Source organism: Sorex araneus, chromosome 3 (assembly GCF_027595985.1).
Source record: "Sorex araneus isolate mSorAra2 chromosome 3, mSorAra2.pri, whole genome shotgun sequence".
NCBI classification, from domain to species: domain Eukaryota; kingdom Metazoa; phylum Chordata; class Mammalia; order Eulipotyphla; family Soricidae; genus Sorex; species Sorex araneus.
The window spans coordinates 86654099-86668266 of record NC_073304.1 but is presented as its reverse complement, the minus strand read 5'-3'; the positions used below and the strand labels follow the sequence as shown (position 1 = coordinate 86668266).

Here is a 14168-nt window from a genome sequence, read left to right as displayed (position 1 = left end):
GGGACTCTTTCTCCAAACTGTTTATAGTTAAACATGGGAGATAAGGCATGTATGTATACTGTTCCATAAACAACTGCTTAGGAGTCAGAGTAGAGAGAAAAATATGTATACTAGAAAAGTATTTTCTGGAATAGAATACTTGGTTTTGTTTTTGTAGGATTTTATTTAACCTGGTAAGACCTTTATATAATGCTATAATAACAATAATATATTAACCTGGTAAGACCTCTATATAATGCTATAATAATAATAATATATTAACCTGATAAGAGCTATATTATAAGGTAAGATCTTACATAAGACAGGGGTTAGATGGCATCCACAGAGATAATAGTATTACTTTCAGAGCATAGTTACCAGTTCAGGATTACACATGAACACATGTAGGGTTGGCTGATAGAAATGATTATGATTTGGAAGCAAACACCTTACCATGAATATGAATCTAGTCACAGGAGGTGACTAATGTTCAGAATCCACTTGGGGATAACCAGGATTAAGTAGTTGTCAGTTCAGAGTATAGAATAGGCTAAATAATGGTGAATTGATCTGAAACACTAATTAATAGTTCTTAGGTCCTTTGAAATGACAGTATGAACCTGTAGTCAGTTTATTTTTTAAAAGAGCTCTTGAAGATAGGAATAGGCCTAACAAATTAAGAGACATTTTCTGGGTATTCTTAATTTAGAATGTTGGTAAATAATGAAAGATTACATGAGAAGGATAGCTTGAAGCTAGATGATAAAAATCTTTGAATTCCAGGCTGAGGAATTTTTGCCTTATTGGATTTTGAAAGTTTTTAAAGAGTAATAGCAAGTAGTGTGATATTTTGAGAGTACTGATCTGGCAGTAATTGTGAGGATTAGAATAAGAATTTGGAGGTGGAAAGACAAATTAGGAAGCGTTCTAGGTGTGAAATGATAAGAGCCCAAATGAGAACATTAGCAATGGGGAGGAAAGACAAATTCTGGACATCATCCAAAATAATTAATGGCCAAGCAAGAATACAGCAGGTAGGCTGTTTGCCTTGTTTGTAGCTGAACTGGGTTCAATTTCTCAGCACCCAATATGATCCCTAAGCCAGCTAGGAGTGAACCCTGAGTATAAGAGCCAGCCAGGAGTAAGCCCTGTTTACCCGAGGGTATGGCAATAAAACAGCAAAAAGTAATAGGATTACTTAAATGTTGGGACTAATAGGGTATAGAGAAGTAAGGGAGACTATAAAAAAAGATTCTAAAACTGTTTATTAATTTTCCTATTAATAAGAAATTCTAGCTGGTGTTGGGATAGATGAGAAGTTTGAGTTTGTGGGGAGAATAGTCACGGTGGGATACCCAGCAAACTTGTTATAATGCAGATTTGGTACTTGTAAAGTGGAGACTTAGTTACTCACATAACAATATTAACTCAGGTTCTATGGAGTAAGGAAGAATGACAAAATTTTGGTATTTCTGTTCTTCTGAATTAAAAAGTTTCAATTAGGGTGATAAAGTAGGCATTTTCAAGGATACGAGGTGTCCAGAAGCAGCAATACTGACTACCTTACATCCATCCTTTCTGATAAACAGTGATTAGAGAGAATATTTCTGACTATTTCAAACCCTACTCTCCTTTATGCTAATTAGTACATTTCATAATACTCCCCTTTCCCCCTGAACTGAATAGATGAATAGGTAGCATTTAATACACCGTGTGTGTGTGTGTGTGTGTGTGTGTGTGTGTGTGTGTGTGTGTGTGTGTGTGTGTGTGTGTGTTTTGCTGGGGATCAAACTCAGCCTCATTCATGCAAGGCAAGTGTTCTTTAGCTAAGCTATATGTCTAATCTTCTTTATGTAATATTTCTTTTTAATAATCTTTAATAGAAATATGATGTCCGAATTGTAAAAATTAGGATATATTAAATAACATGATAAATTTTCCTTTTTTATTTTTTAACTTTTTGTTTATGATTTTGGCCCACATCCAGTGGTTGTCAGGGCTTCCAGGAGTAAGGCACTTACAGGTTTTGTGTACAGGATCACTCCTGGTGGGGATTGGGGGAACTGTATGAGATGCCTTTGTGGGCGGAGAGGGTGTGGTTGGGTGGATTGAACCCTGGTGGCCAGGCAGCTGTAATCAAGGTAGGCACCCCACCCTCTATACTATTGCTCCAGCCCATTGTTTTGAATGTTTTGTATATATATTACCTTTCTTTTGTTTGCTTGTTTGTTTTGGGGCCACATTCAGCAGTCCTGAGGGGTTACTACTGACTGCACTCAGGAATTAACTGCTGGCTGTGCTCGAGGGACCATATTGGATGCAGAAGATCGACCCCAGGATGGCTGAGTGCAAGGCAAATGCACCTGCTGTACTATTGCTCCAGCCCCTGGATACATAATTCTTCAAATATCTGAATGGCTGGGCATGCCTCATAACACATGACATTATCTGTGCACCAGTATGCAGAATGACCTTGAAGTATTACAAATGTGGATTGGCAAAGTCTACTTTTTTGTGTGAGTTAGGTACCATACAAAAGAGGAAGGTGAATTACAGTAGAATGAAAACAGGTAGAAATGTTCCTCAAGCTCTCCTGAGAATAGAGGGAAAGAGTTCAGAATTTTGAGGAGGAGGGAAAATGTTTGAAATGTATTTGTAGAGTGTGAAAACAATTGATAAGAAATAAATGAAGAGTTGTTGAGAAATCTCAAGTGCTTTGCTGAACTTGGATAATTGCTGCTTGATTAGGTTAGCATAACTGTAGTTTTCTTGCTGGAAAAGAGAAAGATAAAGATACTATATGAAAATGTAGGTTATTGAAATAGTATCTTTGAAAGACTGACCAAAGTATCTGGGTTGCATAGATAGCATAACAATCTTAAAAGGTGATTAAAAGATGCTGAAGCCTGGGGCTGACTGTAAAATACAGACTGTAGTCACAGTTTGATTATTGGGACTGCAAGGTTTGCGAGGTTGGGGTTAGAGCCTGGTGAGAGGATGACAGGTGTCAAAAATGGTCAAGGGTTCGGAGAGATAGCATATATGTGTACATATCAGGTAATGCTTTTGCCTTGCACACGACCATCCACATTTATGGTTTGGTCTCATATATGACCCCTGTGCCCTGTTTGGAGACGTCTCTGAGTTTAGATCCAGGAGTAAGCCTTGAGCACCTCTTTGTGGCCCCAAAACAAGAGTGGCCAAACCTGTGGCTTTAAAGGGATGAAACACATGCTTGACATGTACAAGGCCATGAGTTCAATTCCCATCTCCACATGGTCCCCAACTTCTTCCAGTTGTATTCTTGATGACCTCTGACTACCTCCTGCTGAGACTCTGGCTGCCTCCAGCTCTGTCAGACTTGAGTACTGAGCCGCCAGGCTGAGTATCATAGGAGTGGCCCCTATTAGAAGAAACTGAAGATGGTGGCCATATTGACCTAACCTGTGAATATCTTTTTTCCCCCTTTCTGTTCCTATTCAGCCTAGTTACTGAAGAATTACTTTTAAAAATAGTTATTTTTCAACCACCCAGTGTTACTTTGTAGTCATACTTTCATAGCCTTAAGACCACTTTCATCATCAGCCACAGCAGAGCATGTGATTAGTTGTTTTGTAACAAATTCTTAGCAGACTGAGTATGTAGTTCAGTGGTAGAGCCCATGCATAGCATGAAGATCCTGTGTTTGATCTCCCACAACTAGCCAACCAACAAAAACTTTGGGCGGAAGTAATCTGCAAGTTGATGTGCTCTTGAAGTATTACACCATTAATTATGTGCACTTTTGGAATTAAGAAATTTATGGGTTTTTTTTCTGGTTTTGGTTTGTTTTGTTCTGGTTTTGTTTTTTGGGTCACACCCAGCAATGGTGAGGCTTACTCCTGGTATTGTGCTTGAGGATCACTTCTGGTGGTACTCCGGACTGTATGGGATGCCAGGGATTGAATCCTGGTTGATCGAATGCAAAGCAGGAGCCTACCCATTATACTGTTGTTTCAGTCTGAAACTTGTGTTTTTAAGGGTTTATTTGAAATCTTGCAGATGATTTTGTTTCAGGTCTCACTTTGAAAAGTAGAACTTAGGGGGCTGGAGTGATAGCACAGCGGTGAAGGAGGAGGAGGAGGAGGAGAAGGAGAAGAAGGTGAAGGTGAAGGTGAAGGAGAAGGTGAAGGAGAAGGAGAAGGAGAAGGAGAAGAGGAGGAGGTGGCAACAGCTGCCAAGAAAGAACAAAAGTCCCAAAGTATGCAATAATGTTACTGTTACTTTTACAGAAATAAGTTACAATTCTAAATATAAAATCTGAGAACATCTGGGAGAAAATTAAGATATATTTCATAATGGATATGGATGTTCAATGTTTCAAGCTATCATGTACTGTCAATAAAACCTTTCTAAGGGCTGGAGCGATAGCACAACGGATAGGGCGTTTGCGTTGCACATGGTCGGCCCGGGTTCAATTCCCAGCATCCCATATGGTCTCCAAGCGCCGCCAGGAGTAATTCCTGAGTGCAGAGCCAGGAGTAACCCCTGTGCAGTACCAGGTGTGACCCAAAAAGCAAAAAAAAAAAAAAAAAAGAAAGAAAGAAAGAAAGTATAACTTATTGAAGTCTTTTTAAAAAATAATTTTAGGGGCTGGAGCGATAGCACAGCGGGTAGGGCGTTTGCCTTGCATGCGGCCAACCCGGGTTCGAATCCCAGCATCCCATATGGTCCCCTGAGCACCGTCCGGGGTGATTCCTGAGTGCATGAGCCAGGAGTGACCCAAAAAGCAAAAAAATTAAAAAATAAAAAATAAATAAATACATAAATAAATAAAATAAAAAGTAATTTTAATTTTTTTTTTTTTTTTTTTTTGCTTTTTGGGGGTCACACCAGGCGATGCTCAGTTACTCCTGGTTTTGCACTCAGGAACTACCCCTGGGGGTGCTCAGGGGACCATATGGGATGCTGGGAATCGAACCCGGGTCAGCCGCGTGCAAGGCAAATGCCCTACCCACTGTGCTATCGCTCCAGCCCTAAAAAGTAATTTTTAAATACTCTTTTTCCTTTAACTGTTACCAAGTCTGGTAACTTGCGTACTGTAAAACTTAATCTCGTTAAAATGTACAAGTCAGTGATCTTTAGCAGATTTACAAAATGATGTGGCCATTATCTCAGTGTGGGTTTATGCATTTCCAACTCCTCTATGCCTGTTCTCTTAACCTTCTCTTCTCAACCTAGTCACTGTTTCTTGATAGAGTAACTTTCACTGTAGTTTTCATATGCTACTTCGTCCTTGTAACAGTCCAAGAATAATACCCAATAACTTTTTTCCCAGCCTAAACTGAAAGTTTTTCTTCTACTTCCTTAACAAAATTTATAGTTTTGAATGTAACTTTTAGGTCTTTGAACCACTGTGAGCTAATTTTTGTGAACAGTATGAGGTAAAGGTTTAAGTTTATCTCTTTGTGTATGGATATTAAATCGTCCCAGCAAAACTTGTTGAAAAGACCTTCGTTTCCTGACACTTCATTGAAAACTAATTGTCTGTAAAATTGTTACCTCAGTTAAAAAAAAAATAAATTGAACAAAAAAATTATGTATGAAAGATTTTCAGTTTTGTACCAGTGGGCTATGTAGATATCTTAATACCAGTATCACACTGCCCAGATTATTGAAGCTTTATTAAGAATCAGCTTGCCGGGGTCTTGCCTCAATAGCACAGTGGGTAGGGCATTTGCCTTGCACTGACCTGACCTGGGTTTGATGAGTGCAGATCTCCTGAGTGCAGATCCAGGAGTAAGTCCTAAGCACAGGTGGGTGTTCCCCCCCCCCCAAAAAAAAAAGAATAAGCACGACAGTTGTGAGTGGTGTTGGAGGGGAAGAAACAAAAAAAGGGAGGGAACAATAGTATAGCAGGTAGGGCACTTGTCTTGCATGAGGCCAACCTGGGTTCAACCCTATATGGTCCCTTAAGACCGTCAGAAGTGATCCTTGAGTGCAGAGCCAGGAGTAAGCCCTGAGTACCACCAGAAGTGACTCAAAAATAAATTAAAAAACCAAAAAGAGGTGGGCAAGGGAGAAACCTTAATGCAGACCCTGTATTTGATTCCCAGCACTGCTTGAACCTGAGCAACACTGGGATATTCCCCAACCCTATGAGCACTGCTTGCGAGAGCCTCTCCCCTCCTACTATTCCCTACATGAAGGAAAATCTGTTGAGGTTTCAATAAGGAATTATGTTGAATCTATTAGACCAGTTTAATAGTGGGGGGTGGGGAGGAGGCTTTTTAACATAAAGAGAAAAAAATAAGTTTTGAAACTATAATGAAAGGAGCACAAGATAAAGATGTTATGGTTTCCTTTTTTTTTTCTTTTTTTTTTTTCTGGGTCACACCCAGTGATGCACAGGGGTTGCTTCTGGCTCTGCACTCAGGAATTACTCCTGGTGGTGCTCGGGGACTATATTTGATGCTGGCACTCAAACCTGGGTTGGCTGCGTGCAAGGCAAACAAATGCCCTACCTACTGTGCTATCGCTTCAGCCCCTGTTATGGTTTCCTTTAAAGCTTACTAGGTTTAATTGTGAGTTTAAAAAAATAATTTACTGTTTATTGAGTACTCATGTGTATATCAGATAGTGGATCATTGCTCTATGCTGTGTCAATAATTATTTTTCGCTTACCCTCTTAAGTTTTGACAAGGCAGAAGGTTTTTATATGAAATATACTGTCTTGCTCCAGTTTTTAAAATCATTTTCTAAGTCTTACACTCTGTGGAATTTTTATAGGGGACTGTAAATAACCTGAGAATATATCTATTCCCTTGTAATAAGTATAAGGGAATATGTATCTACATCCCCAAATACAGTTAAAAAGAGATCGGCTGTGCAGTGTGCAATGGGTGCAGAGGTTCATGGGTCATTGGTAGAGGGGAGTGGACACTGGTGGAGGGAGGGTGTGGTTTTAGAGCACTGTACGTATGAAACCTTACCAGTACCAGTATTGTATATCATGGTACGACCATAAAAATTGAAGGAAAAAGAAAGAGTCCAGCTGTTTTGAAAGTGGTACTCACTTTGAAAGTGAGAAACAAGTGTTCCTCTGAAGTGTATAAAAGGACCTTGTGATTCAGGTTTTGGTAGTTTTTCATTCATAGTTATGAATAGTAATAGCATTAAGAGGTGAGTATAATTTTAACTGTACTTTTCCAAAATTTGTTTATTGTAACATATAACACTCTATACTTTGATGATCTCATCTTGTTCTCCTTTTTACTTCTGTCTTCGCTTTAGTGTCTAATGAGCTTGATCATGATCATGATCATTCTAGAGACTGCTGTATTTTTTTCTCCTTTTTTGTCTCATGGTTTTTTTTTTTTTTTTTTGCGTCACACCCGGCGATGCTCAGGGGTCACTCCTGGCTCATGCACTCAGGAATCACCCCTGGCGGTGCTCAGGGGACCATATGGGATGCTGGGATTCGAACCCGGGTCGGCCGCGTGCAAGGCAAACGCCCTACCCGCTGTGCTATCGCTCCGGCCCCTGTCTCATGTTTTTGAATATTTCATTTCTCCTCACATTCAAAGCAAGCAGACATAATAAAGGGAGATTGAATAGTATTTCATCTTTTACTACTTATCTTCATTCTGCAGCTGTGCATCCAGAGACCCTTGTGCATGAAGACAGATTTGTTCTATGGCCTCGGAGTTGGGTGCCGGGGACGATGGCGGCTGCACTGAGCTGGCAAAGCCCCTCTATCTTCAGTACCTGGAGAGGGCCCTCCGGTTGGACCATTTCCTGCGACAAACATCAGCCATCTTCAACAGGAATATTTCTAGGTATCTCATTCCATCCTCCCAAGTATTTGACTACATATTTGATTCCCATTATTCCTGTAGATCTTAGGGTTAAAAGTATTTTATAGCTTTTGATATATTTTTTCTTTTTTCCTTTCAAAAAACACTAGCTTATTCAAATTATCAGCCTCTTCTATAATGTGTTTGTTTTTTGGGCCGTAACTTAGAATTACTATACTATTATCTATTTTGCTGGCTAGGCTGTAACTGGATTCACCTTTCTTCCATTTATAGTGATGAAAGTGAAGATGGACTGGATGACAGTAACCCATTATTGCCCCAGTCTGGGGATCCCTTAATACAAGTTAAGGAAGAGCCTCCAAATTCATTGCTTGGTGAACCTTCTGGATCAGGCAATTCTGGAATGTTAAACACATATTCACTGAATGGGGTTCTACAATCAGGTCAGTGTGATGTGAAACCCCTCTTTGGACTACTGATTCTCTTGGGTCAGTCATCCTTTTCATTTTTTTATTCTTTATGGTTTTTTGTTTTTTTTTTTACTCAGAATCGAAATCTGACAAAGGGAATTTATATAACTTCTCTAAATTGAAGAAAAGCAGAAAGTGGCTAAAGGTAAGAAATAAGGCAGAATTTTTATAATTCAAATAACATACTAAAATTGCAAATGCAAGGGAAAGTTACTGACTCCTTCTTGAACATTGGTAGAGATTTGTCTAGACTTTAAAAATAACAGTAAGAGTGGGGCTTGTGTGATAGCACAGCAGGTAGGGCGTTTGCCTTGCACGCAGCCGACCCAGGTTCTATTCCCAGCATCCCATATGGTGCCCCAGGCACCGCCAGGAGTACTTCCTGAGTGCAGAGCCAGGAGTAACCCCTGAGCATTGCTGGGTGTGACCCAAAAAGAAAAAAATATATATTAGTAAGATGCTTGCCCTTGATAGCTCAAATGATTGGTGGAGTAATTAATACAGGTCTCATCAGTCCCTGAGTTCACTCAACAAATGTTGGATGAGCATATTGTATGTGCCAGACACTGTTGTAGAATGACAGAGTTCCTGCATTGTGGAGCTTATATTCTAATGAAGGGTAGCTAAAAGTAAGTCTGTAGACAAAGAATAAATTAGATTGCTTGTTAAAAGGTCCAGCATTTCAGCCAATTTCTGAATGATAAGTGAGATCATGTGAAGGTTTAAGATAATTTTAATCAGAAGGGACAGTTAAATGTTCTGAGAAAAGAATCATCTTGTTTGTATGAAAAAGAAGGCTGGTAACATCTAGAGCATAGTGAATGAGGGGATGGTAGATAAGTTTAGGAGGCCTGGTCACTTAGGACTTTGTACACTGTGTTAAAGAAGTGGTATAATCTCATTTAGAGTTTTCTAAGATTACTATCATTTGGCACATTCAGTTAAGGCTGGCATTTAATTTATTCTAGCTATTTCTCTTATTTTTCTTGTTCAGATAACTTTCATTTTCCTTATTATCATTATTAGGCACCTCTAAAAGACTCGTGTACAAAAAAGTTTGATTTTCTTCATATCGGTGAGAATTGGAGTTGTAGAGAATGCAAAAAAATATCTGACCATCACATTGAAAAAAAGAAAAAGAAAAAAGTTTGACCCCAAATGATCTCCTGAGTACTGCCAGAAGTGATCTCTGAGCGCAGAGCCAGACTCTGAGCATCATCTGGTGTGGCCCCAAAATTAAAAAAAAAAAGAAAAGTTATATCAGGACCAGGGAATTGACTTAAGTGGTAGGGCACTGCCTTGAAAATGTGAGGCCCCTGGGTTTGATCCCGAGTATCATACAGTTCCTGGCACTGTCACTGGCACTGTGGATACCCCCACCTCCCCACCTAGTGCAAAATGAGATATAATTAAAATACCTTTAAGAGATACTTTTGTTTTCCCCCATCATTTTGAGCCATACCCAGTGGTATTTAGAGCTTATTTCTGCTTATGCACTCAGGGATCACTTGTGGTGGGGTTTGGGGAGTCATACTTGGTGCCAGGGATCGAACCTGGGTCAGCTCTCTGTAAGGCAAGTGCTCTTCTCACTCTAATAGAGTGAGATCACTCTGGCACAGATCTGCCATTTTAAAGTTTTCAAATTTATTTGAAATGGAAAGTTTAGATCATATTTAGCGACGCTTGGAGGTTGCTCTTGGCTCTGTGCACGGGGATCATTCCTGGCAATACTCAGGACATGTGGTACCAGAAGATTGAACCAGGATCAGCTGTATGCAAAACAAACTTCTAAAGCCCTATACTACTTCTTTGGTACCTTACAGATTTTTTGGTGTTTCTTTTTGGGGGCCATACTCAGCAGTGCTCAGGGTTATTCCTGGCTCTGTACTCAGGAATCACTCCTGGTAGCTGGTGGTACACAGGGGGCACCATATGGATTGCCAGGGATTGAAGCCCAGGTCAGCTGTGTGCAGGGCAAACACCCTACCAACACCCTACTAACTGTACTATCACTCTACCTTGGTACCTTACGTTGATGTAGTACATTCATAAGGTTTGTACAACTTTCACCTTTAATTCTAGACCATTTTCATTACTCCAGCACAAAACTCCGCATTAGCAATCTTTTTTTTTTTTTATTTCTATTTCTGTTTCTCCTAGCATTCTCCAACCACTAGTCTTTTTTTCTATCTTCATGGATTTTTTTCCGGACATTTCATATAAATTAATCATATAGCATGCAACTTGTTTTTTTATTTTTGTTTTTGGGCAATACCAGCAGTGCTCAGGGCTTACTCCTTGCTCTGCGCTCAGGGACCACTCCTGGTGGAACTCTGGAGACCATAGGGGGTGCTGGAGATTGAACCCTGCTTGGCCACATGCAAGGCAAGCACCCTACTCACTGTACTATTGCTCCAGTCTGCATGTGACTCTTAGAAATAGAATAAAACATCTGATTTCTTTCATTTAGTGCATAATGTTTTCAAGGCTTAATCATATTGTGGCACTCTATAGTTCATTGCTTCTATTTTATATAAATTACTATTTATATAGTATACAAATTATATGCTATTAATCACGAATGCATTTTGTTTATCCAGTTATCAGTAAATGGATTCCATTACTTGCCATCATATCTTGCTTTTTATATTCCTTTATACCACCTGGTTTTTGGTTTTAATTTTTTTGCCTTGGTATTTGGCTCTATGTGGAAGTAGTGAAATCGGGCCTTTTTGCCATTTATTTCTTGTGTTTTAGTATTTGTTTAATTCATACCTACTAGATGTAATGGCACTCTTTGCTTTTGTGTTTTGTTGATTTGGTGAAGAATGGTATGGTAGATAGGAAACTGGAATAACTGTCCTTCAGGTATTTTTGACATTTAGGAAAAGATGCTTTAATTGAAAGACAATCTGCTTTATAGCAGAAGTTACATTTATGTTCCCTCCCTTTTCCAGAATATTCTGCTAAGTGATGAGTCCAGTGAGGCAGATTCTCAGAGTGAAGACAGTGAAGAAGAAGAAGAGGAGGAAGAACTCAATCTCAGTAGAGAAGAACTTCATAATATGCTTCGGCTGCACAAGTACAAGAAACTTCATCAGACAAAGTATAGCAAAGACAAGGAGGTGAGAGTGGGGGAAATGCAGACCTTCATGCTGCCAGCCTGCCAAGCTCCCCGGGGTGTATTCGATATGCCACAAACAGTAACAGCAAGTCTCACAATGGAGATGTTACTGGTGCCCGATCGAGCAAATCAACAGTGCTACAGTGCTATTTTTATAGTTGTTCACAGTGATTGATTACATTCAATATTTCAACACCAATCTCACTACCATTACTCCTTTCTACCACCATTATTTTGAATTTTCCCACCACAACCTATGCCTGCTCTAAAGACAGATGCTAAATAATTTATTTTGTATTGCTTGTTATGAATAATTGACTAAAAATGATCCAAAAGGCTTTCCTTGGAGGAAAGTGTGTGAAAATTGTTGTATCTCTTTGTGGAGCCATTAGCTCCTGTATTAAAGATCACTAACATGTCGGATGGTGATTTTGGTGTCCAGAGGCATCTCTGCAGTGGGTTGCTCTCTTCTGAGATTCATTTGTGAGTCTCTAGATTATGGCTGTTAATGCGCCTAAGTGGTGCCCAGAGGCGGTTTGTGGGTGTGACTACATGGAAACCAGAAGCACAAGGAGAGAGGTGGGAGCACAGGGAGATGGGATGACCCTGGAGGTTTCAGTCACAAGTCCTGCATACTTGGGTTTTTCAATGGATTCAATCTCATGCAATTGGGTTCTGGATGTTCGCTGCTGCCCCAGTTCTTTTGGGGCAGGCAGAAGGACAATCTGTCCCCGTCCAAGGTGCCTGGATGAAATCAGGTGGTGCAGGGTGGTGGTGAGGAGACATCTATGCAGCGTGTTGTTCTCTTCCAAGTCCATTGTTAGTTTTTGATATTGATTCTTGTACTAACTTTATTGAAATATAATTTACATACCTGAAAAATTAAGTTCTTTAAAGTACATAATTCAGTAGGTTTTAGGTATTTACAGAGTTTGTGTAATTATTACTATGAAAACATAGCATCTTTTTCTGGGTTGGGAGAGGACGCCCAGTTGTGCATGGTTCTGCACACAGGGATCACACCTGGCAGTCCATTTGGTGCTGGGGAGCAATTCCAAGCCTATTGTGCCAAGCTACCTTTCTGTTCAGTTCCAGAAATTCCTTAACTTTCAAAATTAGTTTTGAAAGTTTTGAATAATATGCTAATAGTCATAAAACTGTAGAAGGGATAAATAATATTATATATATATATCTATTTCTGGGGGGTTTTTTTGGTATGTGTGTGTGTGTTTATGGTGCTGGGCAAGGGGGTTGAGTTCAGGACCATACTTTTGTGAGAAGTGTAATTCCCAATGAGCCACATTGCCTGGTAGTTTTATAGTTGAAGGAGAATATATAAAATTCACAGATTTTAAGTAAATAACTCAGTGAGTACTCATTTAGCTTTGGCCTATGACAGAGGACTTTGTAATAGTTCTTGTAACTTTATTATCTTAGTTTCATTCTTCAGATAACTCCTGACTAAGAGATTGAACAGTAGACTATTATTAATTAGTAATAGGAAACAATAGATTTGATGGTCAATTTAAACAGTGTTTGAAATGACTGTTCATTGGACGAATTTATATGTTAGAAAACTGGCAACATATGTGTTCATATTATCAGGCTCAACAGGCTATGAGGAGAGAAAAGACTTGAAATATTACAAAGTCGGGGTGACCAATAACTATTCTAACCAAATACAAAATAAAAACCAGATAAGGTATTATAAGTCTAGTAAATCTGAGGACCTATTGATAAGAAAAAAAAAGGTTTGGGGCTGGGGTGATAGCACAGTAGAGCATTTGCCTTGCACGTGGCCGACCCGAGTTCAATTCCCAGCATCCCATATGGTCCCCCAAGCACCTCCTGAGTGCATAAGCCAGGAGTAACCCCTGTGCATTGCCCGGTGTGACCCAAAAAAAGAAAAAAAGAAAAATATGGTTTACTTCTTGATGAATTCCAAGGGGAGACTTTTCAGTAAAGAACTACATCTCTCATGTATCAGAACTCTGAGATTTAGAAGCATAAAGGGTTTTATATTTTTATTTCTAATAGCATAGCTAATGAATCCATTTTGGTGTTGAAATGAAGTAATTTGCTATTAACTAAATCTGCATTGGTCTTTCATGAGAAGATTACTGTATTTCTGAGCCATGGTTTTTGTTGGCTTCAAGGATAATTTGAAGGTTGTGCTATAGAACACAAATGGGCCTTTCTAATCATGACTGTTTGCCCTACTTCAGTTGCAGCAATACCAGTACTACAGTGCAGGCCTGCTCTCCACATACGACCCTTTTTATGAACAACAACGGCATCTCCTTGGACCCAAAAAAAAGAAATTCAAGGAGGAAAAGAAACTTAAAGGTGCACTATTTACTCATTTCTAGTTTCAGGATTGTGTGTTGCCTGCTCTGGGCCATTTGGACCTTAATCCATGTAGTGGGAATTTGATTTATCCAAACAACACTCGTTTCCCCGTTCTAAATAGAAATACTAGTCCTATTAACCTTAGCTCCTTATTTGAGTGATGTTTTCTAGAATTGGACATAAGAGTGAAGATTTGGGGGCTGGAGCGATATTATAGCTAGTAGGGCGCCTGCCTTGTACACGGCTGACCTGGGTTTCATCCCAGCACCCCATATGGTTCCCCAAGCAATGACGAGCAATTCCTGAGTGCAGAGCCAGGAATAACCTCTGAGCATTGCCAGGTGCAAAACAACACAAACAAAAGCTCTGGTTTTCTGCCAGGGAGATAACTCAAGGGCTGGAGCACATGCAGGAAGACTAGGTTTGATCCCTTTCACCACAGCAGTCCCA

General features: G+C 39.6%; 1 protein-coding gene across 2 annotated transcripts in view; it reads left to right on the top strand.

Moving 5' to 3' along the window:
* INO80 (INO80 complex ATPase subunit) overlaps positions 1-14168 on the top strand; it is a 124522-nt gene that overhangs the window by 17577 nt on the left and 92777 nt on the right. For both annotated transcript variants that reach the window (XM_055133706.1, XM_055133705.1), the window contains exons 2-6: positions 7611-7796; positions 8049-8218; positions 8323-8390; positions 11203-11370; positions 13595-13715. In XM_055133706.1, the coding sequence (XP_054989681.1) occupies positions 7654-7796; positions 8049-8218; positions 8323-8390; positions 11203-11370; positions 13595-13715 (670 nt within the window). In that variant the 5' untranslated portion in view covers positions 7611-7653. The remainder of the gene's footprint in view (positions 1-7610; positions 7797-8048; positions 8219-8322; positions 8391-11202; positions 11371-13594; positions 13716-14168) is intronic.